At 47.3% G+C, this 27,973-nt stretch overlaps 1 protein-coding gene across 2 annotated transcripts in view; it reads right to left on the bottom strand.

Moving 5' to 3' along the window:
• DPYSL2 (dihydropyrimidinase like 2) overlaps nucleotides 1-27,973 on the bottom strand; it is a 132,324-nt gene that overhangs the window by 34,791 nt on the left and 69,560 nt on the right. For both annotated transcript variants that reach the window (XM_004775083.3, XM_004775084.3), the window contains exon 3: nucleotides 27,447-27,631. In XM_004775083.3, coding sequence (XP_004775140.1) covers nucleotides 27,447-27,631 — 185 coding nt within the window. The remainder of the gene's footprint in view (nucleotides 1-27,446; nucleotides 27,632-27,973) is intronic.

Below are 27,973 nucleotides of genomic sequence, written 5' to 3'. Positions count from 1 at the left end.
GGCTCCTAACTGCTCGACCTGGGTAATCCCCTTATTTCTCTCTTTGCCAGACTTTGTTTAATGGAATCTTGCAGCAAAAGCTAAACAAGTTCCATCCTACCAAGCAAGCTGAGCCAGGAGAAATTGCTCCGCATCCAGTGATCACTGCTAGAATCATTAAGTCAGAATCTGGAGGGAGTAAGAGCTGAAGCGCGAAATGTATTTATAAAACAAGCAAACAACCTCCGAAGTGACCTAGTGATCAGTGAGCTTTGGAGCAAAACGAAGAGGTAGAAGATACAAACCAGACCCCTAAAATGTTGAAAATCTAGTCTGGGAACAACAACAGCAAAAAAAGACATTCAAGAGTCCAAGGAAGAGGGGATTCTGCTCGGTCCTCAGGCCCCCGCACATCCCCCACCCTGCCCTTCCCACCACACTCTGCAAAGAGCCGAGTGCTGTGGATGTCCCACTTTGTCACTCACTGTCGGCTCACTGCACCCTTGGCTCTACTGCACGGACACCTCCCCCAACAAACTCTCGATTCTTTCCTCCCCTGGGGACCACCACCACGCTCTGCAGCCTTGGCACGGCTGCCTGCAGCACCCTGCGGCCCACGCCCGCCCCAGCTTCCAGACAGCACTCCGCATGTCTGCCTCTGCTTCTCGGAGTAACTGTCCCCTGGCCCCTCTTTGGTCCCCACTGTCTTCAATGCTGATCTCCCCGGGAGCTCTGTCTGACTTCATTAAATCCCACTTACATGTCTGTCATTTATTCCGAAGGTCCTGCGGCGGAGAGCTGAGCAGCAGATTCGCAGGCCCTTTCCTCTACCTGGCCTACACGGGGCCCTTATTTCTTGCTCTTGTCTCTTTTCTGCTCTCCTTGCCCCCGGCCATGTCCTCTCTTTCCTCCCTCCTGATCGCCCTCCTCCTCCGTCCTCTGCTTCCTGCAGTCTTCTGCTGTGTGTCTTGGGCTCAGCATTCGACAGATGATGGATATGGGGACTGGGCAAATCCTGGGATCCGCAGCTGGACGCAGGGGAGCCCCACAGGCTAGATCACCTGCTGGGGCTGGCTTCTGCTGCATGAAGGGAGCCGCCCATCTAGAAGCTGGGGGTGGGGGCTTCCCCCTGCAGTCCATGCCTCCTGCCCACCCATTTCCCTTCTTGTGGCCTGCGCCCGCCAGAATGAGAGTGCCATTCCTTCCAGGCTGCTGGAAGTTGACTGCGAGTTTGGGAGCTAGAGCTGGAGGCTGAAGGTGGGAAAAAAGAGGTGGGGAGAAGGGCAGAGAAGACCCAGCTTCCCAACCCAGCGTTATTTCTCAATCTAAAGACAATCCTAGAAAGACAACCTGAGCTTTCCACCATGTTCACAACTGAACACCGACATTAGCAGAGCTGCGCCCAATAGAGAAATATATCGACCCCTCCAGAAGCACTTCTCAACAGGAATGGGACCATGGACCCATGTTGGAACTTCATACCACTGTCTGCATTGATCTGATGGCAAGAGTATCTGCCTCACGTGGGTACCGCTTTTCAGCGATTCACAAAGGGCTAGCACAGGCCTTTAACCCACGGGGATGCTTACACTAGCGAGGCAGACACATTTCTGATGCTGGCGTCACAAAGGAACCGTGGCCGGGGAGACTTGCCCGCAGTCAAGGAGACACAAACTCACAGAGCAGGAGTCCAACCCCCCCTTGCATTACAGCCTTTCCGAACCGCACCGTTCTTGCCGTTTCTAGGAATACCACTCACCTCAACTCTTCAAACCTGGGCTGTCTCCCACCGTCGAAAACAACTGCAGGTTCACTTACGTGAGCAGCTAATGACCTTCACCGAGTGGACAGAGGAGGAAATGGCCAAGGCGAGCCGGTGACAGTCAATTTGGGATGTCAGACAAAAAGCTTGTCAAAATGTCCGCACCTCGTAAGACCCTTTTCTCTGAGGCTTGGCAAAGGCTGCACATGGGCTTAGCGAGCACATGGCCCGCAAGATCAAAGGCCAGGCTAATGAAAGCTGTGTGTGGCGATGAAGGGCCATTTATAATGTGTAAATCCTTTCAGAGTGACAAACCGCACCATGGGCAGAATTCCTCTCCCTGACTGGGCAAGGGCACACGTGGGGAGACTGGGAGAATCTGGGAGCCCATCTGCAGACTGCATGGGCGCCGTCTTCCCAGGGAAGGGCCCGGCAGAAGTCGACCAGGGGGCTTGGGGAGCGAGAGAAGCAAGTCACTTCCCCAGGAAGGGTTCACTTCAACACCAGCCTCTGGGGTAGGACTTGGTAGTCTGCTCTCGGTTCACTCAGAAAGGATGTGCCTGGGCTGCGCAGCGCCCATGGGAAAAGTCCCACCAAACCAAGAACGGTGAGAATAAATTGTAGGTGCACTGTTTAACCACCAAGGACGCTCAAAGGCCTTCAACTGCGGGTGCGCAGTGAGGCTCCTGAGCGCTCGGGAGTCTGTCTTACTGACCGAAGCCAGTCTGGCAGATTCTCCATGAAGAGGAATCGGTGGCAAGAATGAGGTTCAGATCCAGGATGCTTAGAAACTGTTCTGTCTTTTTACCGATGAGGAAATCGGAGTCCCAGGGAAGTTCCAAGAGTCGCTAAAGATACATGAGATAAGCAATACCAGAATTAACCCTAGGTCTGAAGCCAAACGCTATACGCTGTTGCCTTTACAAATCCTTTCATATATATATATATATACATATATACATATATATATACACATATATATGAGAAAATACTACCTATAATCTATATATATGAGAAAATACTCCTATAATCCCACCATCCTCATAGTAGCCATGAATCTTTCTCTCAATCATCTTCCAGATCTGTCTTTTGCATCTATTTTATATGGGAGTAACGACAGGGCACACTTACTTTTTCCTTAATACCATGTTACCTTATACAGTCTTCGTAATTCCATTTTTTCTAAAAGCTGTTTTGGGAGGAATGTCCTGTAACTTTCTAAACTGTCCCCATCTGCTGACCCTGTACACTGCTTCCAGTTTTCCTGTGTTACATAACATTCTCGGGAACACATTCACGCAAATACCTCTCCCCTCTTCTAGGTGCTTTTCTCTGGAGAAGGTCCTAGAGCTTGGATGAACTAGGGTTCTTAATACAGATGACCATGCTGCATTCCAAAAGCATCACCCCTTCAGGCTGCCACCAGCAAGATGTCAGGATGTCACCCCAGCCGATGCTGGTATTTTCGTTTTACTTGCTTACTATTTAAGGGGGTAAGAAACAAAGCTCTTTTCACTGGGTTATGCCGACTTCTCTGTTTGATACATGGCCACCTTCCAAGACCAAATCAGGAACGGAGTAATACACGAGAGACCAGACCAACCAGCTGTACAAAGGACTTACTGACTATTTAACAAGAACCTGATTAAATGGCCATGTCCACCATCTTAGCTCTGGTAGCCCCTCAACCCCTCTCCCAGCTTTGTCGAAGGAGCCCAAAGACGGCTCCCAAGTAAGGCTGCCTTGCCAAACAACCAGTATGTGAGCTGGAGAGGGCCCAGGTGCCCAAGGAGGCTGAGCTTTGTCTCAGCTCCATGTATGTTCACAGGAAGACAGACTCAAGAGGAAGTGCCATCCCCAAAGCACGATGATGAAATCATGGCCTGGGGAGAAGGCGAGGAGATCCAAAGGCGAAAATCCCAGCCAACTTCGTTAGAGTGCAAAGCTTCAAACTTCAGATCCATCGAGCATATCTCCAAGAGATGTTGAAATCATTGGCTAACAGCCGGAGAGGGTTCTGTTTCCTGTAATTAGACAGGCATTTGGAGTCTGAAGAAAAGCCAGGTTTATGGCATCTCCTATCCATGCACCGGTGGAAGAACCACAAAGTTAGCTTCAGGCTAGCATTTTGAGCCTGGAATTCCTCGGAGAATCATTATGTCCTGGAGAGTGACTCCTCCCTACCGGGCTTCACAGTCCCTGCAGTGTGCTGGCTCTCAAATGCCCTGCTCAGACCCCCTGGGCCTCAGCACCACCATCTGCAAAGCTGGGCTCTCACTCGTGAAGGAAATGCCAGAGAACCGGGAAATAGTGTCATGTGGAAACAGTCTCTGATGCTCTAAGTGTCCGTGCCGAACGTGCTGGAAACACGATGTGCAAAAAGCTCACAGGCAGGGGTGCCAGGGTGGCTCAGTCGGTTAAGCCTCTGCCTTAGGCTCAGGTCGGGATCACAGGGTCCTGGGATCAAGCCCCACATCGGGCTCCCTGCTCAGCGGGGAGGCTTCTCCCTCTGCCTGCTCATGGTCTCTCTCTCAAATAAATAAAATCTTTAAAAAAGAGAAAAAAAAGTAAAGGAAAAAAAAAAAAACTCACAGGAAATGGGTTGAATCCCCAGCCCTGCCACCAACTAGGTTCTAGGACCTTAGACAAGCTACTTACAAAAAAAAAAAAAAAAGTGCCTCAGTTTCCCCATCTGCAAAGTAAGAACATCAAGAGTGGCTTCTTCCTAGGAGGGGTTAAAAGCTTGAACTCCGTAGTCAGACTGCCTGAGCTAGCACCCCAGTTCTATCATCCATCCATGACCTGCATAACCCTGGCAACCTTTTCCCTCTCTGGGCCTCAGTTTCCTTGCCTGTAAAATGGACATTTTAATGGCACCCACTCACAAGGTTGTTATGAAATGGCAATTATAAAAGGCTTAGGACACTACTTGCGCAAAAGGTCTTACATAAGCATTTGTTAACTTAAAAGCAAAATGGGATTGTCTTGAGGATAAAAGGCTGCTTGAACCAATTCCTGGCACGAAGTCAGCCTTCCCTAAGTGTTCCATTTTACTGAGAGGTATCACACAAAGGGCCCAGGGCCTAAGGCATCTTGGGGGTGGAGAATCTAGGAGGCCAGGGTATTCGCCAGTGCTGCTGGTGGACCAGGGGGCAGGGGAATGGCTCCGCTGGGTAGGCTCAGGTAGAAACCCCAGGAGGAGTAACAGGATATGGGAAGGGACAGGATAAAGGTCTTACTGAAAGGAGGAGGCCTGGCTCCCAGGCCACAAGAAAGGCATGGAACTTTAAGTCTTTCGCATAAAACAGAGTAAGACCAAGACAAGCAAAACAAATCTGTCCTGCTGATGCAGCAAGTAGGCACTGGCGATAAAACCAAACACAGTAAATGCTAGCGCAGGAAGAATCAGAGACCCTCTTTTAAGCAACATTAAGTGTAGACTTTTCACCTCCCAGGGAACCTCCCTCCTCAACCCTTCCCTAAACCCTGGATACTAGGATGGAAACAATCTTCCTATCAAATGGAACGTATTAGGAATGAATAAATTCATCCCATTTTATTATGAGTCAAATGCAAGAAAAACGACCCAATCAGAACAGAAAACACAAGCCATTAACAGAGTCCCTGTAATTCCAATCACAAACAAAGAAACCTGGGTCTACCCTGGAGACATCACTTCAGTTAAGTCTCCAGCCAGCTTTTAAAACACTGAAACGATCCATATTTTCAAATACCTCCAAGGATACGGGCACCACAGGCTGGGATCGAGGATCTAGTTTTGCTGGGTCCCCTTGGGGTAAGAGAGGACCTCGCTGGAGGTGAGCTTCCTCAGAGTTCTTAGCAAACGCTGCTTGAGGGTCTGCAGATTTCCTGAGCACACCCGCTTCCATGGGCTCTGTTTACAACACACAATATCCTGGATGCCGGCATGATGATGCAAGAGTATGTCTGTGCGCATGTGTGTGTGCGCACATCTGTGTGCGCATGGGTGTGTGTGTGCATGCCTGTGTGAGCGTCACAGGGGCTGTGGGGAAGGAGGTGAGTTCCCTCTACCTCCTGGGGCCTTTGGGTTGCTTTAAGGATACAGAGACTTCCCTGTTTCCACCACAAAGTCTGCCATAAAATAAAATCCAGACTGCAAACAAATTACAGAAAGGGTGCAAGAAGGTAAGAAGCAACAGGAACCCTCGGGGGTCAGGGCACAACAACGTGCAGGGTCTGTGTGGGGGGGCCTGGTCCGACTCTGCGCGGAGGAGCTCCAGCTCCAGAGAGGGGCAGCAGCTGGCAGCGCCAGGCCCAGATGAGGTGGCCGCGGAAACTTGTGAGTAATGACACTTCCTCTGTTTGTCTCAGCTTTTGGTTGCCCGGGGCTACCGGACCACAGATTCAGGGCTGGCTTGCCAAAAATAAGAGATTACAGGGCTGTGTGGAACATCACGAAAAAAATAAAAGTCCTACTGCAAGGCTTTCACGTGCAGAGTGGGTTTGTCTCCGTTTTCCTTCCGGATGGTCCCTCGTTGGAAAGGGAATCCAACTATAAATTCGAGGGCCTGTGACTTCCTAATTAGAGCCCAACAGAAATCCAAATACTCACATACATAATAATGGGTAGTACTGTGTCGAGTGCTACAGCCAAAGACCCAAGGTGAAGGTCAACAACAGGAAAAAACAGGAAGCAAATTAAAGAAACATGGCCGTGTTTACATTCCTATTTAAGTAGCTCATCAGACAAACCCTGATTGCAGCCATCTTTGTGCAGAAATAGGGTCTGAAATAAAAGATGTGGCAGGGGCGTCTGGGTGGCTCAGTGGCTTAAAGCCTCTGCCTTCGGCTCAGGTCATGATCCCAGGGTCCTGGGATCGAGCCCCGCATCGGGCTGTCCACTCCACGGAGAGCCTGCTTCCTCTTCTCTCTCTCTCTCTCCCTGCCTGCCTCTCTGCCTACTTGTGATCTCTGTCTGTCAAATAAATAAATAAAATCTTTTAAAAAAAAAAAAAGAGTGAAATAAAAGATGTGGTGTTCACACCCACCATATTTCAGGACATCTTTCATGGACACACACCAAATAATACCAAAAAAAGACAAGAGCACCCAGGTCAAATAAGAACTGACATGTACACAGGACTCTAATTAGCTAAGGAGCTGCTAATCCTCCAGCTGCTGTGACAGTCTCCTTGTATCTGGAAAAGAACAGATCAGCTCTTAGATTGAAGCTCAACCCAGAAACAAAAGCGTGAGGAGCCTGGTACCTATTCTCTTTATTCCAATGCTGCACAGCTGTCCTTCTTGCATCCCCTCCAAAGAAAGGTGGGCAGGGAAGGAAGAGCTGGTGATGTCATATGTTGACTGGGCCCTATCGAGAGCCAACATAATTGACGGGTGTTTTCCTCCAAGGAACCTGGACCAAATTCAAAAACATAGCATAACATCTCTGGAGCCTGAACCATGGTCATTGTACCATCATGTGCTCTCCATCTCAGGCTGAGGGCTAACCGCTCAATGGGTCTTTTTACCATAGTTGATTAATAAGACTCTGAATAACAGCCAATGTATCTGGACAATGAGGTTCAAGCCTGATAAGGGAACCAGTTGTTCAGGGAGTCTTTTTTTTTTTTAAAGAGAAGAAGAGACAGAGAGAGAGAGAGAAAGAGAGAGCATGTATGCATGTATACACCCGACCAGGGTGGTGGGGGAGGGACAGAGGAAGAGGGAGAGAGAGAATCCCAAGCAAACTCCACAGAGTGAAGCCGGACACAGGGCTGGATCTCACGACCCTGAGATCACGACTTAAGCCCAAATCAAGAGTCAGATGCTCAAGTGACTGAGCCGCCCAGGTGCCCGCAGGGAGCCTTTCATTAAACCTCACAACTCTGTGGGTAGTTGAAAGTTCACAAACACTTGCCACTGCCCCTGTACATAAAATTCAAACACTTCCTCACATTATGTTCTCTTCCTTCCCACAATCGGCAGGGGTAAGAGATAATACGCAGATGCAAAAGGAGAGTTCCAAGGAAACGTCTCTTTTTATAAAATTCCTTTAAGTGAAAAAGTATTTAAATGCTAAAAACCTGGAAAACAAGAGAATTTAGGAAAAACCCAAAATTCTCTGTTAGTCCATCATCCAAAGAAAATACATACTGATGTACTCTACCTAATCTCTTTTCCTACCCACTTACACACTCACTTATATATTCTTTACAGAAGTGGTATCTTAATTTTACAATATGTAAATTCTATTTCACTAAAGTTCTTTTTAAAAAACATTGTATGAAATTGGACATATTGGTCACGGTCTGCTTTCTTCTATCAATATACTATGAACATGTTCATATTAATATGTATTTTCCATGATGGTTTTTAATAACCACATACTACCTTTTCCTACAGATGGCCATCATTTACTTAACCAATCAGCTATTTTGCTCATTTAGCTTGTTTTTAATTTTTTCTCATCATCAATGTCACAATGAACATCCTTAGAGGGAAATGTTGCACATAGGTAATTCAGAGTCACACTGTATGAATACCTTCTTGCTTATACATTGTCAAGGCTCTTGTTAGATACTTGTCTTACTGCCCTTCTAAAGGCCATAACAATGTGAGCACCTAACAACAGTTTCAGAGTGCCCATTTCACATTAACAAGGAATTACAATTCTTTTCAGTATTTGAACATTTAGGAGATAAAAATTTAGCTCGTTGTTATTTTAATTTGTATTTATGTATAATTTGTATTACTCATTCAGTTGACTATTTTTTCATAAGTTTAATGGTAGAATTATTTCTTCTTTTGTGTATACTAAGCTCATATCCTTTAGTTTTTCTTAGTGTTCATCTTTTTATTGAAGTGGTAAGATTTCGTATTTTAAATGCATCAATCCCTTATCATATTTTGCAAATCTAATTTCCTACTTTTGGTATTCCTTTTATTTCTTTTACTCTGACAATGTCTTCCATTTCTTTATTTTTTTTTTTTAAAGATTTTATTTATTTATTTGGCAGAGAGAGATACAACAAGAGAGGGAACACAAGCAGGGGGAGTGGGAGAGGGAGAAGCAGGCTTCCAGCTGAGCAGGAAGCCTGATATGGGACTTGATCCCAGGACCCTGATATCATGACCTGAGCTGAAGGCACATGCCCTGTGACTGAGCCACCGAGGCGCCCCGATGTCTTTCATTTCTATGTTGTCAAGTGTCTCTGTCTTTTCTGATTCTACCTTTGATCAAATATCTAAATTATAACACTTCATCTGTATTCTCTTCTCATTCTCTTTTGACTTTGTTGTTTAAATTTAACTTAACCCATCTAAAAGGTATTTGGATATAAGATATAAGGTAAGGAATTTATCTTTCTTTGTTTTTCAAATGGCTAACTATGCCAGCATAATGCACCATCATTTCACCATGAGCTTGAAATGTCCTTTATTTCAAACACTAAACACTCAGACACAGTTCCACTTACGCAATTTTCTACTTCTTCTCATCAATATAGACGTCTCTTCTGGAGCTAATGCCATATCACTTTAATTACGACATTTTTAATGGTTTTTTAAATATCCCGTTACACATGGCTTCCTACTCATTTCATTATTTTCTTTTAAAATATTTTCTTGGCTTTTTCTGTCTGATGATTCTTTCACCTGAACCTTAGAATCATTCAGTCAAGAGTCAAAAAAACAAAAATAACTTTTGAGGTTTTGCTTGGAATCACACTGAATTTATAGATTAATCCCTAAAGAACTTGCTTTATAGTATTAGGTCTTTCTATTCATTAACATAGTATTTTTTTTATTAATTCCTCTCTCTTAATATAAGAATGTATTCTTAAAATTTCCAGTTATTTTCTATTTTGCATAGCTATTGTGAATAAGATTTTTAAATTATATTTTTCAATTGATTATTTCTGGCATAAGAGAAAGCTGTTAATTTTGAATACATATTTTTAAACTGGTCATCTTAATAAACTTTCATCTTAAATCCAGTATTTTCTTCCATCAGTTCTTTTGAATATTTAAGACCATCTAACAAATAACAATCATTTTAGTTTTCCTTTCTAATATTTTTCCTGCTTATTTTTCTTGTCTTATTACATTGGCTAGGACTTCCAGAAATGATGTAAGTAACAAAGATAATAATTGGCATTCTTGGGCGCCTGGGTGGCTCAGTGGGTTGGGCCGCTGCCTTCGGCTCAGGTCATGATCTCAGGGTCCTGGGATCGAGTCCCGCGTCAGGCTCTCTGCTCTGCAGGGAGCCTGCTTCCTCCTCTCCCTCTCTCTGCCTGACTGTCTGCCTGCTTGTGATCTGTCTGTCAAATAAATAAATAGAATCTTAAAAAAAAAAAAAAAAAAGTTTATAAAAAAAAAAAATAATAAAAAATAAAAAAAAAAAAAAAAAAAAAAAAAAAAAAAAAATTGGCATTCTGGTCTCTTACTCAGCAGGGAGGCAGACACTGAAGTATGACTAGGTCAGCACTAGGACTCCTGCCCAAGCATCATGGCCCAGAGACCTGATGCAAAATTAAAGTTCAAAGCCAAGAGAAGAGAGCAGCTCCTACACACTTTACAAAATGAACAAATGCCTCTGAGAAACAAATAAGATACTGGATAATAAAAAAGACCAAATGAAGACAATGCTAATATTTCCTAGAAAAATATGACTTGACAGGGAGAGGATTAGAATGGAGATGGCCAGATGTCAGACTTTTCTTGGGTCCTGTAGAGAAAGAGTACCAAAGCACAGTGGCCACGGAGCCCAGGGGGCAGCCAGCAGCTGATTTCCCAGCTCTGTGCTTCCTCTGACTCTCTCTAGAGGAGGGAGATACATTCTCTCACGCATACATTAACCTCCCCTTTCCCCAGCTGGGCCCATTTCCCCTCTTGAGAGACACCTTCTGAGACTATCCAGAGGGAAGCTGTCCACTTGGCCTTCAGATGTGACTGGCTTTCACTTCCTCCCTGGCATAATTTTCAAGATGCAATGACACCTCACTATCCAAATCTGGCCACCTGACTCCTAACTCCATAAAATTGCCAAAAAAAACTTCTATTCAATCAAAACAAACTGCTCTCGGAGAAGTGTGATTACAGCATTTCCTTCAGCACCTGTCTCTTTCTACCATCATACAACAGTGAGGATCTTGGTCATTTGGTCTCCAAGTAGCAGGGAGACTTGAAACATGAGCTTAAATGCAGGAGAGTGGCACCCCTAGTCAGATACGCTAACAGCATTAAGAGGGACAGGAAGGGAGGAGGCAGGAAAATGATGAAATGGAGATAAATATTCCCAACAGCTAGAGACCATTTGTGGGAGTTGTTAAAAGCCCAATTCTCTGAGGGCAGGACAGTGCTTTAACATAGATCCTAATAAAAACCCAGAGGCATCAAATTATTATGTTCCATTCTCTTCACTTAGAAGGGACCAGGCACTACCCTGAGGAGGTATTTTTTTTTTAATGCATGAGAACAGCAAAGAACATCAATTTTTATTTATTGTTTAAGTAAACTCTATGCCCAACGTGGGGCTCGAACTCACAACCCCAAGATCAAGATTCACATGCTCTATCAACTAAGCCAGACAGGTGTCTTTGAAGAGGTATTTTTCATCAAAAGAATTTAAAGTCCTTTTGTTTTAGAGGGTACATTTTTCAGGAGTTTGGAAGGGGTCCTTCGGAAAGGAAGGGATTAACATTTATCACGTGCCAAGTCTATGTTCAGCAGTTTGTGTAATCTATCAAATTTAAGATGCACAGTAACCTTGAAACCTCATATTACATACCAGAGAAATGTGGCTAAGAATTGCCGTATGACTCAGCACCTGCACTTCTGGGTATATATCCCCAAAGGATTAAAAGGACTGCAACAGATTATCTGCTCACAATAGCCCAAAGGTGGAAACAACCCAACAGATGCCCGTCGGCAGATGAGTAGATTGAAAAATATGGCATATCCATACAATGGAGTATCACCCCACCTTCAAATGCACCAAGATGGACAGACCTCAAAGACATTATGCTGAGTGCAATAAAATGACAAAAATGACAAATACGATTCCACAATTCATAGTCAAATTCATAGAGACAGAAAGTAGCATAGCAGTTGTTGGGGGCTGTGGGGAAGGGGACCATGGAGTTAGTGTTTAACAGGGATATAGTTTCATGCTGGGAAGATAAAAATGTCTGGAGATGGGCGGTGGTGACAGTTGCACCACAGCGGGAACCTACGCAATGCCACTGAGCTGTATGCTGATCAAAAAAATAAACTTTCAGTTACATATGCATGCGGGCCATTTCAAAACAAATTAATTAAAAAGGAAGAAAGGAAGAAATAGCAAACTGGCTCAGAGCAATGAGGAGAACTTGCCCAACTGGTATGCAGTGAAGGCAGAACTCAAACACCATCTGCGCAAATCCAGAACCTGCCCCTCCATCACCATCACACCGCCCCAGGACCTGCCCTGCGTCTAAGGCCGTCCTTGCACAAAGGGGATTTCCTGTCAATGCCCTGGTTCTGCCCTCCAGGAACCGACTCTCTAGAACCTGGGGTGCCTTAACATTGCCTGTGACAGGCCAGGATCGAAGGGATCAGAACCTGGAGAGGGGCAGGGAAAAAAAAAAAAAAAAAAAAAAAAAACAGGTGGCGGGGGCTCTCCTTTGACCACGGAGATGAGAGGTGACAACCAACAGGATGCTCTCTACAGTGTACCCTTCCCCACCAGCCTCCGCTCCCCACTCCCCTTCCTTCTAGACTCTTCTATGCCTGTTAGGCTCAAAATGCTTCTTTCTCATTTTTTTTTAATACCCCAAAATACTGATTGACTTGTAAATTCTAAAGCATGCCAGACTCTTATTTACCAGATCCCACATGCCTCAATCCATTTATGCAAGCCTCTCGTCTGGCTGGACGCCTACTCCTGCCGTCCACCCCACAATCTGAGGACTCTAGGGTGAAACCCTGACCCACCTTCAAGCTTTGGCAGAAGTCTCCCCTGACCCTCTCAGGCAGATTTTAAAGATTTCTTCTCAGTTGCCCCTGAACCTTAGCGTAGGGATTACTGTGTTATAGGGTAAGCTTTAGTTGGTCTCCCCAGTAGCCTGCAAATTTCGGGAGAACAGGGACCATAGCTACAGCTCTAAAGCCTAGACGGGTACCTACCATGTGGCGTAACAAACATCAGCTGAACGGATGAATGAACAGGGTTTTCTTAGGGGAAACCACAGCGCTAATTAACTTTGTTGAAGTGACCACATCCTCGTTATCACCCTCCAGCGGCCCACATGAATGCAGCCTCAGCCGCCCAACACAACACCATCAGTTCTCAGATGCGGCAGGTGCTCCTCTCCATTACACCAGAAACACCCAGAAAGCAAATGATGACGCCACCTGAAATCCAGCGCACGTCCTGAAACCACGTTCACGTGCCTGATGTCCCCTCGCCTGGTGACAGAGGCCCAGCAACATGCCACCAGATGACCAGGACCTGAGTCTGCATCTGGCCTTGTATTAGCTGGGTGGCCTTGGGCAAGTCACTTAACCTCTCTGTTCTGCTATTTCCTCCTGGGAAGCAGGAGGACGTTTTCCACCCTGTGCATCTTACAGTGTGGAAAGGAGGGTACCAGGAGAGAGCAGCTGTGTGTAAAGGCCTCTGTAACTATCAGTGCAGAAGGTAATTATCTGACCTATGGCATTGGGGGGGGCAGGCAGGAGGTGCCCATCTGAGGCAGGAATGATGGACTGGCCCAGGAGATTTCTGGTACTCAGCCAGGAGTTCCCTGGCAGGCTAAAGAGCTTCTGCCAAGTTCCCTCCCTGGCACAGGGCAATGACCTGCCCACCCCACTGTAAAGCAGAATGAAGGATAGTCCCAAAGGGCAGCAAAAATGGGACTCACTCTGGGCCATGGGGTGAGACAAGAACCAGTCTAGAGGGGGCAGAGACAGATATGGCAGCCAACCAGGACAGTGAACCCTGGCTTCCTGGAGTAGGCCTGATTTCAGGTCTTCTGTCCCACAGAGATGAACACCCCTGTCCTTGTCACATCAGATGCCTGCATGCAGGGCTAGGAAAGCATACTCAAAACCAAGCTCTCACATCACAGATCAAGGTAAGTGTGACTAAGAGCCAGCGAACAAGCAGACTGGCCTCAAAATAAAACCTGAGAGTCAAACCACAATGACATACTCCCATCCCCCCCTCCCCACCCCCCACTCCCCGGATGGCTGTGATCAAAACAACAGACAATAACAAGTGTTGGCAAGGGTATGGAGAAATTGGAGGCTTCCTACACTGCCAGTGGGAACGGAAAATGGTGCCACTGGCAAAGTTTGGCAGGTCCTTGGAAAGTTAAAGATAGAATTAGCATAAACCCCAGCACTCCCTCTCTTGGATAGAGACCCGAGACAAATGAAAACATATGTGCAGACACAAATTCTGTCCACCAATGAACATTATATCATTCACAGCAGCCACAGAGTAGAAACAACCCAAATGCCATCAACCAGTCGATGGATAAGCAAAACACAGTCTATCTCTACAACACACCATTCCTCAGCCATAAAAAAGAATGATGGGGGGAAAAAAAAAAGAATGAAGGGCTGATTCACACTACGACAGGCACAACCTTGAAAACGTTCTGCTAAACACAAGAAGCCAGACACAAAAGGCCACATGTTATGTGATTCTGTTTATGCGAAATATCCCAATTCACAGAACCAGAGAACCAATTGTCTGGCATAAGCTGTGGGTTGGGGGGAGCTGGTAATTGGTATGGAGTTTCTTTTGGGGGTGGCGAGAATGTTCTGACATCCGATGGTAGTGTTGGTTGCACAATTCTATGAATATCCTGAAAACCACTGAATTGTACACTTGAAAAGACTAAGTTTTATGGCCCATAAACTACATACACACACACACAAACACACACACATATACACACACACACATTTAGAGAGTTGATATAGTTCGTGCAAACCAACATATAAATAATGAAGGCAAGAAGGAAGGAAGCCTGAACCAATGAGACCTTGTCACTCAGCATCTCTTCTGGATGAAATTCCTCAGAACAAGCAGAACGGACAGGCAGGTTTTTATGCAAACTGCCTTCAGGACAAAGAGAATGAAAAAAGGCAAGGGTCAAGTCTATCCATGAAGAGGGAACACCATCAGGAAAATGGCATTTTCTGGCACTCCCATGGATGGAAAACCTAATGGCTAGAGGCCACCTTTACCTGGCAAGGAGACAATGGAAATTGGGGCTTTATGTCATAGAAACAAACGTTGCGCAGAACACGGTCTTGGGATCATCTGACTCTCAGAACGGAGACATGAAAGTCATATGCCTGTTCACTCCAGCCAAAGGCAGCAGGAATATCGTTGAATAAAAACTTTCTGTCCCCCTAAAGAAGAGAATCTATTTCCTTTTTATCAGCTTTTCCAGTCCGTCTTTCTAAGGCGAAGAGGCCTCGCCATTTAATGAAAACCCCAGTTTTACCACAAAGAGGAATGATACCTTTTCCAGCTCGTCTCTAGAAAGGAAGTTTTTCATAGAGATGAGCTTTCCACGGTGGAAAAGTTTCTCTTAGCGAGGAGAGAGAGAGGAAACTTCTGCCAGCACTCACTGCTGGTAGTAACTGAAAATGCACATAAGACAGGCTAATACAGAGAGAAATATGTCCCATGGGAGACAGGGCTCAGCATCCGTCTCCGTCCCATCCCCGAGGTCACCCATCTCCTGGTCTTTGGTCTCCCTGCGGCAAAATGAAAAAACAAGCAATAAACAATCCCTAAGTCCCACACACGGCCTCACCTGGAGCTCCCAGTCAGGTGTTGCACCATCATCCAGCCCCCAGGAACAAAAATTTTGGTGTTCAAATTTTACCTGTCCTTGCAGCCAGCCATTATTTAAAAGTAACTTTTTCGGGCACCTGGTTGGCTCAGTCATTAAGCGTCTGCACTTGGCTCAGATCGTAATCCCAGGGTCCTGGGATCAAACCCCGCATCAGGCTCCCTGCTCATGGGGGAGTCTGCTTCTCCCTCTCCCACTCCCCCTGTTTGTGTTCCCTCTCTCAGTGCCCCTCTCTCTGTCAAATAAATACATAAAATCTTTTAAAGAATAAAATAAAATGAAAGCACCTTTTTCCTAACTAAACAAATGGGCCTTTTTGTAGAATACAAGGGAGAGAATGATCAGGTATCTTAAAATTTCCCACTAAGCAGGATATAAAATTCAGCAAAGCAAATCCTCCTTTTCCAAAGAAAGGTGGAAACTATGTTTCCTGGGGCCGGGGGCGGGGGGGTTCTCCAATAACAGAGCGAAATGCTTCCAGCAAGAACAGAAATTTGGGTGATGGAGAAGCTGTGCTACCATAATGTCCAAAAAAAAAAAAAAAAATGCTGACCCCTTTGATCTAATCTCGATGAAAGAAGGCGAGGCGTATAGATGACGAAATGTGGACAGGATTGTTGAAGTCAATCGCTACAAAACAAATACTTTAGGGTCCAGGCATCATGATAAAAAATTTTCACTGTCAAAACACAAAACTAGGTTTTAGGGCCGACCCCCACCCCCCACATAACCTCAAATGCATCATCCCACTGAATGCTTCCTGCAACCCTATCAGGCAAGAAAGTCTGATCCAGGCCCTTCGGACGATGGACAAAACCAAGACAGGATTGCAGGGCAAACCTGCCTGAGCAAATGAACACACAGCAGGGTCTCTTCCAGAATCCAAGGCTCCTGATCCCCAGCTCTGTGAAGACAAGTTGTCAAGAAGTGCAGGCCTCAAATTCTTTCCACTCTACCGCATGCTTCTCCTTGGATCCTCTCCATCAAGGAAAATGCAACGTGCAGAACAGCAATCCCCAAATGGTCGGGTTTTCCTCCCTGTCCTTGCTCCTCCTCAAACGATGCCATCTGCCTGAGGTGTTTCCCAATCACACGGGTGAAGAGCTGAGCCCGGTGAACCTCGAGAGGGGTCATGCCAAAGTGAGTCAGAGAAATGAGGAAAGATGAGGCTCAGACAAGGGCAAGACGAGCTTTGAAGCAGCTTGTGTAACGGGGCACGGCACCATCAGGCCCCGCACAGAAGAGAGCTCCTGGGCCTCCCAGAAGCACGGTTAAGTTCAGCTCATGAACACATGGCATCAGTTACGCCTCTCCATCACTATTGCTTCTTCCTCTCCCTCTGCCTCTCCCCTTACTCGTGTGCTCTCTCTCTCTCAAATACATTAATTTTTTAAAGATTTTATTTATTTATTTATTTGGCAGCGGAGAGAGACAGCAAGAACTGTTAACACAAGCAGGGGGAATGGGAGAGGGAGAAGCAGACTCCCCGATGAGCAGGGAGCCCAATGCGAGGCTCCATCCCACGACCCTGGGATCATGACCTGAGCTGAAGGCAAATACTTAATGACTGAGCCACCCAGGCTCCCCTAAATTAAAAAAAAAAAATTTTTTTAAGTAAATAAATGAAAGTTGGATCAAAGAGCAATAGTGATAGAGCTTGAACACCAACATCTTTCTGTTTCAAGGAGATGGATATTAGCCCAATGCCTGATGGCAAACCCTTGGTGGGGGCTGCATCTAGAGCATCTGTGAAGCACCTGGCCCAACGCTGGGCACAGAGCAGCATTCGTAAGCACACTTTTTATCTCTTAAAAAGCAAATAGCACCCCTTTATTCTGTGACCTGCAGGGGCTGTCCACCGAGCCTGGATTAGAATCCCAGTCCTAACACTTGAAAGCTCCGTGGCTTTATGCAAGTCTCCTGGCTTTTCTGAGATTCCCATTCATTTCCTCATTTATGGCATGAGCAGAAGCCCACCCATCTTCAGGACTGATGGAAGAAGTAGAAATGGCAGGCACAGGGCTGGGCTGGCATCAATGTTCCCTGGTACCAATGACCTGCTCCCTCTCAGTTACCCCACATTCTTCTAACCATCTCAAGAGCAAAAGAGAAGAGCCATACTGCTCCACCCTGAGAATTCCTGCGGGCGGGGGGGGGGGCAGGGTCCAGAGACAGTGGCTGAGTCATTTAGTTTCTCAGCTCGTACGAGGACAAGAGAAGTCAATGCAAGCCCCTTGGAGGAACAGTGATGTTCATCCGGGTTTACCTGAGACCATCCTGGTTGATCCTGTTGTACTGGGGTGACAATCAGGAGCACCCCGTCTTGCTGCCAAACGTGCATTCATCTGGACAAACACAAGAATGCACGTCCCAGTCATAGGGCTGAAGCCCCTCCAGCGCTGTCAAATGCACTGACAACACAACACCAATACTGGACTTGAGCTGCAACGATCTGGCAGGTCTGCATGTAAAATTCTAAAGCAAAAATGACACTTCCTCCCAAATACCAATACCGCAACCCCCTTCCCTTGGGCTCAGTATCCCCAAAATATCTGTCAACCCCTCAGGACGTGATTTGCTAACTAAACTGCCTTCTTCCCTTCACGATGGATTTGTTCCGTCTGCTTTTTGACCCCCATGATTTTGTAGCTAATGAATCCAGGCAAGAAATAAATAAACAATAAATAATAAAGACTCCCAGCTGGGTGCGAGCAGCAGGAAATGTGCATGTCGAAGAGAAAGCAGCTGTTTTTCTCTGCCAGAACTGGCCAATAATGGATGAGAGACCGGCACTGTCATCTCTGAGGGGTCTAACACTGTCCCTTTATTCGATGTCTAATACAGGTGACTCACCATGCCTGCCCAGAGAAGAGAGAGCTCAGCATTCTACCCGGACTCTCTCACCACGCTCTCTGCGTGTTGGGCCCCCTATGACTAAAGCCCTCCTTCGGTAGAACACCCCCTGGGGAAGAATTTGTCGCCAATGCTGCCAGAGGAGTGACCCCGGGCTGGGCTCGTGCGCTCAGTGAGCTGAGGGGAAAGAGGAATTTGTGCAGGGAAAGGAACGCAAACCCCCTTGCTGAGCCGGCAGGGAATCCCCACGAGACACAGAGGGGCCCGCGCATCCAACAGCACAGCCACGACCAAGTATCAAGTTGGCCTCGTCTGAATTCCTGTTTGGCTGAAAATTCAAATCTGGCCAAGAGTTATTGACTCGATGAGCTGTTTCCTGGTGACATCGCTTTGCATCTGTGGGGCGGCGTATGTTTTCAAGAAATTTGAGACCCAATTTTTCCAGTGATTATTTGGAGGGGAGAAAGGAATTGAAAAGTAAAATTTTAAATTTCTGTATGAGAAGCCATTTTAGAGGGTTTCAGAGAGAGAGAGAGACAGTCATTATTCCTGCTAGGATCAGAACACAATGTCCATTACAAGGGCTTGAAGACAACACAAGCCTTGAACTCACCAAGTGGCAGCAAAGAGAGGTGAGCCATCTGGAATCAGCTCACACGTGACTGCACCCATGGAGCCGGAGAGACGAACAGCTCATCAACACACCCACTGACACATCGAGAGGTAGGCAGACCTTAGATTATGCAGATGGATTAAACAGATAATACAGATTTATCTAGATGCATTGACTAGATAGAACAGATGATGACAAATCACATACAGAGATGAGAGAGGAGATACACAAGAGACAGACAGACAGACAGAGATATTAGACAGACATGTAATAGATTAGATAGGCAGACAGACTGATCCATCGATTCACACATGTGCCAAGTGTCACACTAATCACTTACAAGTTGTGGTACAAACCACCTCACTGACTTCGCACTTAACTCCACCAACATGTCCGCACATTACGGACGTGGGAACGGACCATCTAGAACTAAGGGATCACATGATCCCACTCATGCAGCGCGTCCTAGAAAGGACTAAACGGAGGTTTTTGGCCCCGTGGAGCTCTCTCGCCCCCGCCTGCTGTGTCGCCCTCTGGAAGCACGGTCCAGTCAATTTCACCCAGCTGGCAGACAGAGGTGGGGACAGAAAATCTGAATGGTTGCCTTAAAAGTCTATGATTCTATGTTATTACTAGGCTCTTTTGATTTTTCCCTCAGGCTCCCCACAAGGAAGGATTCCAGTTCTGACCTATCATTAGAGGGAGATTAGGTCATAAACACCACTGATTCAACCTAAAGACAGTAGGGTTTTCTCAGGGAAACCAGCACAGCAGGTGGCCCACAGGGCTGGGGACATCAGTACACACCGCAGCTCCAGCCTGACTTCAGCACTCCCCCAGCACCACCTCCCACCCCACTTCCTCCAAGTGCTAACCAGTGCCCTACGAAGGCGTTAGCCAAGTACACCCTCCCAGGACACCAAGAACAGCAACTGAAGGAGGAGACCCCTTTTGGTGACCTTAGCTCAGCACCATCCCATTTCTTTAATTTTTTTTTTTTTTTTTTTTTTTTTGTTGGGGGTAAGGGGAGGCACAAGAGAGTAGCAGGCCCAGGGAAAAGCAGGCTCCCCACTGAGCAAGGACCCTGATAGGGGATTCGATCCCAGGACTCTGGGATCATAACCTGAGCTGAAGACAGACACTTGGCCAACTGAGCCACCCAGGTGCCCTTCCTGTTTGATCAGCTTCTAGAAGCCACCTGGCTATAGAATCCATACACCCCAGGCCCGTGACAGTTCAATCCTCACCCCCCTTCAGAAAGAGGACAGGAGATAGCAGGGAGCAGAGGGCAGAGGGCATCTCTATGTTTCAGAAAACCTTGACAGAGGGCACCTGGGTGGCTCAGTCTGTTAAGTTTCTACCTTCAGCTCAGGTCATGATCCCAGGGTCCTGGGATCCAAGCCCACATGGGGCTCCTTGCTCGCTGGGGAGCCTGCTTCTCTTTCTGCCTCTCCCCACACTCACACTCACTTTCTCTTACAAAAATAAATAAAATAAAATAGAAAACCTTGACATATACTCAGTTTCAGCTGAACACCAACTGATGGAACAAGATCCCTAGATCCATAGCTTTTAACCCTGGCCATTACCTGGAAGTTTTTAAAAACTAATGCTCAGGCCACCTAGAATAGTTAAGTCAGAGGTTCTGATCTCTGAAGTTTGTGAAAACTTCCCAGGGGAGTCTAGTGTGCAGTCAAGGTTTGGAACTACTGCCCTGGTTCCCCCCAAAATTCCCTTCCCTGGAGAGGCAGCCTCAGCCAGAGCCCCAGTCCGCCCCCCACACCCTCTCTATCATTAGGGGAACATTTAGTCACATTCAAAGAAAGCTGCCTCCCAAATGGGTTGACCAGAAAGAACTCTAATTTCCACTCACTGTAATTACCCTATATCATGACCATGGCAGTTAGGACGGCCTAAAATCAAGAAATTTGGGTAAATGGCTTCACCCAACAAGAGCAGGAAGTTAGAGGCAGAACTTTCAAACCCAAAGAAATAATCATTTTCCAAGAAAAAAAAAAAAAAAAAAGCGGGAGGGCTTCTCCAAGAGGACAAAGGGGCAAGCAGCCCAAATGGAGTGATCTGAGGCCAGAAACTATGAATGGTAGGTAGGAAAACGCAAACACCTAGGCCAGCCACTCCTTAAGACAGGAATCTGTCCCTTTAAAACACTGCGTGTCATTAATTTTGCAAATGAGAACAGAGTATTTACCTATTATGGGCTTTCAGGAAAAGCCAAGCAAAGCAGTGGAAACCTAGGCAGGGAAAAGGACATGGGTGCTCTGTCCCAGTTCCTGTCTTGAAGAGAGGAAGAGAGGATACAAAAACCACCCCAAACTTCCAGTGCGGTTAGTTTTCTTCAATGACTAAGTGGGTATATCCCTACTTATTAAACGTCCTCTTCCTCTACAACTCCTCTGTGCAGGGAGCAGTCTCGTGGCTGGGTAGGGAAGGGAAGCGATGGGGAAGGCCATATGGAATGGGGTGGTTTCCGAACTGTGCTTCCCCAAACCCTAGGATTCCCCAGAGGTAGAAGGGCTGTCAAGACGGGGAGCACAGTGAGAAAGGGGGTAAGGACCTGGGCTCTCCCACAGCGCAGTGTTCCAGCCAGAGCAGCTCTGCCTTCAATAGCCTTAATCTGCCAGGTGGTGGGGAGCAGCGGAGGGGAGGGCTGCCCAGGTAGGATTTTACATGAGAAGAAGGGTCCCAGGACAACAATGTTAAGCTACGAAGGTAGAAGGAGCAATGCAGTCCAGATTTTGGTCCAGACTTACTGGGCCCTTGATCAGGCAGCCAGCAGAAGCAGTGTCCACACAGCCTAGGTGCCCTATATGAATGGCCAGGGCATGATCCGTACCTTCCAGAAATTTCTGCCCGGCTTACTGAGCCAGGACCTAGAACAAGGGTGTCCTCAGACACGTATGTGTCATGCAGGCCCTAACTTAGCCACATGGAACCCTGATGCCATAGGATACTGACCACTGAGCCTATCCCTCACCATCTGGAGACTGGGAAGAACTTGCTGGCACTCAACATTTCCACTTCCCAGGTTACCACTCCTGGCTCTCGCTGTCACTGCGGGCAAGAGGATTGACAGGAAGCTCCCAAAAGTCTGAACAGCCCACTCTATGGGAAGTCAGAGAATAGGCTCCGGGAGCATCAGAAGACTGAGATACCCCAAACTCTGAGGATTGCTGCCACATGTCATGGCATAAGGCCTACAGTCCCAAAGAGAAATAGCCCTGCTTCTGGAGGGCCCTTACCCTAAACCCCGAGGGCAATGAGGCTGGCTGATCGAGCCCAACCCAACAGCCTCCTTTATGAAAACAGCACTTAGTAAAGTGGGTATGTGGACCTTTGGGAAGAGCTGAGTCATCTCTCAGGATGCTTCACCTTTTCCCTCCCCTCCTTCATCCTGCTCAACAGCTTATAGTAGATGATCAACCCAAAACACTGCAGGGAGTAGACACATTCTTCCAATCGTGCCGTTCCTGGCTGGGACTTACATGGCGCCACCTGGGTAGGCCCAGTCCCATGGGATCTGCTCACAGAGTGAGCTCGCCCACAGGGGCCAGGGGAGATGTGAGCAGAAGACAGGAGGAGCCTTCACCGACAGCACATCGGCTAACGTGGCTTTCTAATCGCCAGGCCACGGGCAGATTCTGTGGCCGTGACTTTGGTCCTGGACTTTGAAACTTTAGTCTGATGTGGCCGGCCTTTTTTGTAAACACTTTCCAACCCGAGTCAAATGAATGGTGCAAAGGGAATAATCAAAGTATCAATTACAGACAATTCATATTCTAGTGCGTGTATGTTCACACATGTGTCCTCATCAGAAGCAGGGAGCAAACCCACATGCCACATGGATGAAGAAATGACAAGCAGGAAATGTACCACAGTGACACTCCAAGCCACATCTCCTGAGGAAAGCCTGGCCAGCGGAGCCATGGGAAGCCACCTCGCCTTTCTGTCAGGCCTCCCGCCTCCACAGCCAAGACTCTGCAGAAAGGACGGAAACGGACCTGCCCCAGGGACGTCGGGGAACGGCTGCTGCCTCTCTCACAGTGGTCAGAGCTGCTCCTCCAACAGCTCAGACCCTGTGCGCCTAGAGCAAGCTCTCTCACAGGACAACCACCTGACAGTGCAACCCCGCCTCCTCCTTCAAGAATGATCCAGACAGAGGGAGGGAGGGAGCAGTCCCTGATCAAGACCTTAGTTAGGCCTGGAGCAACTGGGGCTCTCCCTGCTGGCTGACAGCAGACACGGGGGTCACTGCGGGAGACAGCTGCTTTCATCAAAACAGCCACAAAGGACATCAGACACGCTAACCCCACCCCAGGATTATCAGTCCTCTGGCAGCATGCTCAGATGAAGTGTGAAACCAAGTCGCCTTAGAGTCTCCATTCACTTATTCATTCATTCATTCACTCATTCAACAAGAAGTGTCCATGGAGCACCTGGGGGGGCAGGGACATACTGCTGAGTGCATGGGGAGGACTGAAATGAAAGGGGCAGGAGCCTTGACCAAACTATAAACCAGGATGGATGCCCTGAGGCCATGGGATAAAAACCCAAGGTCTGCAGAGAAGCCCCTGTGGATTAGGGTGAAGGGGGCTGAGCAGGGGCTCTCAGAGTTAACACCCAGCTGGGCCTCCAGGAGTAACAAAGCTTCCTGGAGGCAAAGAAAAGAAGGTAAGGGCATCCCTGGCTGAAGTGACAATGTGAGTCCAGACCTGGGCAGCAGGTCAAGTTCACATCTTGGAGGGCTCTGCTGCCAGAGCTGAGTTCCCGGGCAGAAGGGAGCCACTGAGGGCTTCACGGGAGGGAGATGGTACTTATCCCCACCGTGCCAAAGAGCCCAGCATGCAAGGACACATGCAGGCTACAGAGACAGGATCGCAGAGGCAGTGGGGAGGCCAGAGTTGCAGGTGTGTTTTCCACGCCCACCATCCACACCAACGCAGAGGATAAGTGTCCACGAAGAACGCCCTTCCCCCCACCGGGGGCCTCATGTTTCCTATCTATAAAATGGACGTAACCATTCCCATCTGCTTCCCGGAGATGCTGGGGTCTTCCCTCTGATGATCATAAAGCTCCCGGGGAGGCCAGCAGCACTCCCCACATGATGCAAAGCCAATCTCCGCGCCCCTGCCCCTGGGCTGGAAGGGGCTTACAGGGCACGTCTGGAAGCTCCACCCACCCATCGCTGGATGGAAAGGGCAAAGTTGCCGGCACCGAGCGCCCCTTACAAAGATCTCCTTGTGCCATTCTCAATGGGAGGCTCTGTCTGATGGCAATAATATTATTTTCTGCTGCTGACGTGTCACCTCCATTTTTAAACTTGGACGGCTCAGCTACATTTTCCACCTTGGGCAGCGCCAATGCAGACAGACCTGAGAAGCACACGGCAATGCAGAGAGATGGGAGCAAGATGCGTGTGGACCGGGGGCACCGATTTACTTCGATGGCTTATTTCTGCAAGTGTTCACTGCAGTCTTTTCAAGTGCCCTGAGCACTTCCGATTGGCCTCCAGACTCACTGAAAATTAAGCTATGATCTCATTGAAGGAGGAGGTCGAAGGTACCAAACAAAGTCACATGAAGCAGCTAGCTCTTCCTCTTGTCCAAACTGTCTCTGTAAAGTGTGCCCATGCCAGGGGACTCATTCGAAACCACTGCAAAATGTATGGCCAGCAAGCAGAAAAAACCCTGACTTCCTCACCTGTATCATTCCCACTTCCTAAGCGAAGGGCAGGCCGGTGGGCATTCAATAGAGGTCAGTAACCACCGGTGCTTATTTGCAAGGTAGTTACTATTTTTGTCAGGCTATAAAAGCAGTGGAGTTTGGGGTGTGACAACTCTGACTACATCCCCACAACCACTTTCACTCTTTGGGGTTTGCTCATTAAATTCCCTTACTCTTTGCCCTGAGTTGCATGCATCATAAGCCTTACATTAAAACATGATCACAGGGGCGCCTGGGTGGCTCAGTGGGTTAAGGCCTCTGCCTTCGGCTCGGGTTATGATCCCAGGGTTCTGGGATCGAGCCCCGCATGGGGGGCCCCCCCCCCTCTGCTCAGCGGGGAGCCTGCTTCCTCCTCTCTCTCTCTGCCTGCCTCTCTGCCTGCATGTGATCTCTGTCTGTCAAATAAATAAATAAAATCTTTAAAAAAAAACAAAAACAAAAACATGATCACATTCTGCCCAACTGAGGAGGGCAGACAGTACCAGTCCAGCTCCTCACCTTCCCCTTCATTCTGACCTGCCATAAGGACATCTGCTGACGGTTCTCAGCCCCCAGGCCAGGGGCAGGATTGGTGGAGCCGTCCCTTGTTCCTGCTCAGAAGGAGCCCACCCAGAAGGAAGGGAAAAGAACCCCAGAGCTGCTGAGGAGGAAGGTCAGAGAAAAAGTCAGGGCATCGGCAAGAAGGGATGTGCCCTGGCTCGTGGTGAAGGTGGTGGAAGATGGAAAAGCAGAGAAGAGACAAGAAGCAGAAAGAGGGACAAAAATGGGTCGAGTATAAGGAGCAAAAGGCACATTCGGGGATGTAGGAGAGGAGGAAACAGAATGATGGGGTCTTTCAAGCAAGGCTGAGAGAAAACAGGGGTTTTACACATCTGCTGAGCAAAGTGTGTTTGATCAGAGGCAAACGGTCTCTGAGCTCAGTGAATCACCAAATGTGGGAGCGGAAAGGGACATCCGAGGTCCTCTGGCACAAATCCTTCATGTGCAGATGAGCAGCCCTGCCAAGGAAGGTGACTTGCCCATGGTCACACAGCAACTTAATGCTGGACGGATCCCAGAATGTCAGACTTCAGGTTGGGGGCATTTCCACCAGGAAGTGCTCCTGCCTAGCCATCCCTCCAGTGAGAGCCGTCACTGGCCACTCACTCGGGAAATATTACTTGTGGCTTCTTAACACTCTGTGACCAACGTGAGGGTTTACAGGGGCCTCAGATGAACTCCAAACAGAGGCAGATTATAACCTTGATGTGGCTCTGGAGGCTGACACCCAAGCAGTCTGTGCTTCTCAAAGTGGCTCTGCAGCCAACCCGAGAACGGGCAGCCATGCCTACTGGCACCAGGTGAGGCCTAACAGACGCCACTGACAAAATGGCAGCCTTCTGCAGGAGATCAGGATCCTGAGGTGTGTACAGGGGATCCCCTCACCTCTTGAGAATGGCGCCCGTTAGGTTAGAAGGTGATGTGTGCAGCAAAAAAAATAAGTAATAAGACTTAAATCTGCAGGCTCTGTCCTTAGAGAGCTGAACCAACAGAGAACGGTCCCTCATCCTTCAGGCACTCTGGAGACTGGCGAGGACTGAGAGAAGACCCGGAATGCACGATTTAAAATGTAGGGGAACTCAAACTACAGAGGGATAGCAGGGTAACATTCACCTAAGTGGTAAGGTAGAAAAGAGGAAGTGAGAGACTAAACCATGAAGTTACAGAGGAAACGACCATCATTCTGAAAAATAAGCAGTAAAATGGATTTCTCTAAAGCATAAAATAGCAAAGTTCTTCCTACTTTGACCCTCTTCTGAACTGAATTATAAGTTTTAAAGATAGACTATATATTTACTTTCACTCTCAGAGAAACTTGTTTTTTACCTATGTGTCTGAAGGGCCACTGTGTAGCTTGCCCACCTCCTCAAAAAAAAAAAAAAGATCTGTTACAGGGACACAGGAGACACACTGGAAATTGACATGCTACAAGCAAACTCTTAACATGCGTGCTATGATTCCAGGAAACAGACTTTAGATTTAGATGAAGGAAAAGCATGAATTCTTTGGAGCAATGCATGAAGGACACCCAGCTATTGGTGCTGGCAGTTTTTATATCTAAATGACAATAATATCTGTGCATCCCTTTCCAAGCAGGACTGTTCAATTCCATTTATGTCAAAGCCAGGCCATTTCCCCCGTCTGATTTTCTCAGCAGTAGAATGAAGACTGCTACTTCAACATTTCATTTACCGCACCCCATCTTCACTCCAGGAAGATAAACCCTCAGGAACTCCTTAAAAACCAAAATCAAATACTTTGGAGCAAAAGCTCAAAACAGATAGCTCCAAAGGCTATGTCTTTAAAATGACCACAATCAAATCATATTTTCAGGTTCAGGAAGACAAAAGTTCAAGCAGAAAACAAGAAGTCATTCCTTCTATCCTACCAAGATTCTCTAGAACCATAACCTCCAGTTCACCTGGACAACTCCGAGTTGGACATGAAAATGAGGACAAGGACACCAAGATAGATGGCTGGCCCCACCCCACCCCCTTCCATAGGAAATCAATCCACTGCTCAGTCCAGCAAATTTCAGAAGGAAAGAACCAAACAACAAAGACTCGTTTTCAAATGATAATGGCTCCCAAGCTCTAAGATTATTTTTCGTAAGCTCTCTTACTGATCATGGTGGTTCCCCCAGCCAGGGCTGCCTTGGTGCCTTGAAAGAAGTCATCAGCTGACGTCATTCCTTGGTCAGGCATCTGGAAGCGGGTATGGACATCAATCCCTCCAGGGATCACCATCCTAGAATGGGCTTCGATGGTCTTCACCCCTCCTGGCACAATCAGGTTTTCACCTATTTGCCTAAATAAAAAGGATGGATGTTAACAGCTATAAATGAACCATCCCCAGATCAAACGGCATCTGACAGACATTTCATGAAGCCAGCAACCATCCTCCCCTAGGTTCTGTAGACTTTTTGGATTATTGTCCATTTTTATAATATGTGCGCTTCCCAGTCCCAAAGTCCAACTAAGAGGCAAAGCAGAGCAGACTAGAAAACAAAATTTAAATAAATCACCAGAAGCCCTGATCAAAGAGGTTTAGTTGCCAGAAAACCCCTAAGATCAAAGGATAATAAGACCCCAAGATATCTACAGAAAAGGCCACAACACTTTCTCTGTAACAGACATAGTTGAACTTATT

The sequence above is a fragment of the Mustela putorius genome, unplaced genomic scaffold, assembly GCF_011764305.1.
Source record: "Mustela putorius furo isolate JIRA1106 unplaced genomic scaffold, ASM1176430v1.1 tig00000242_pilon_pilon_pilon, whole genome shotgun sequence".
Lineage (NCBI taxonomy): Eukaryota > Metazoa > Chordata > Mammalia > Carnivora > Mustelidae > Mustela > Mustela putorius.
Note: the sequence above shows the minus strand (reverse complement) of the source record. Positions and strands in the feature narration are given on the sequence as shown.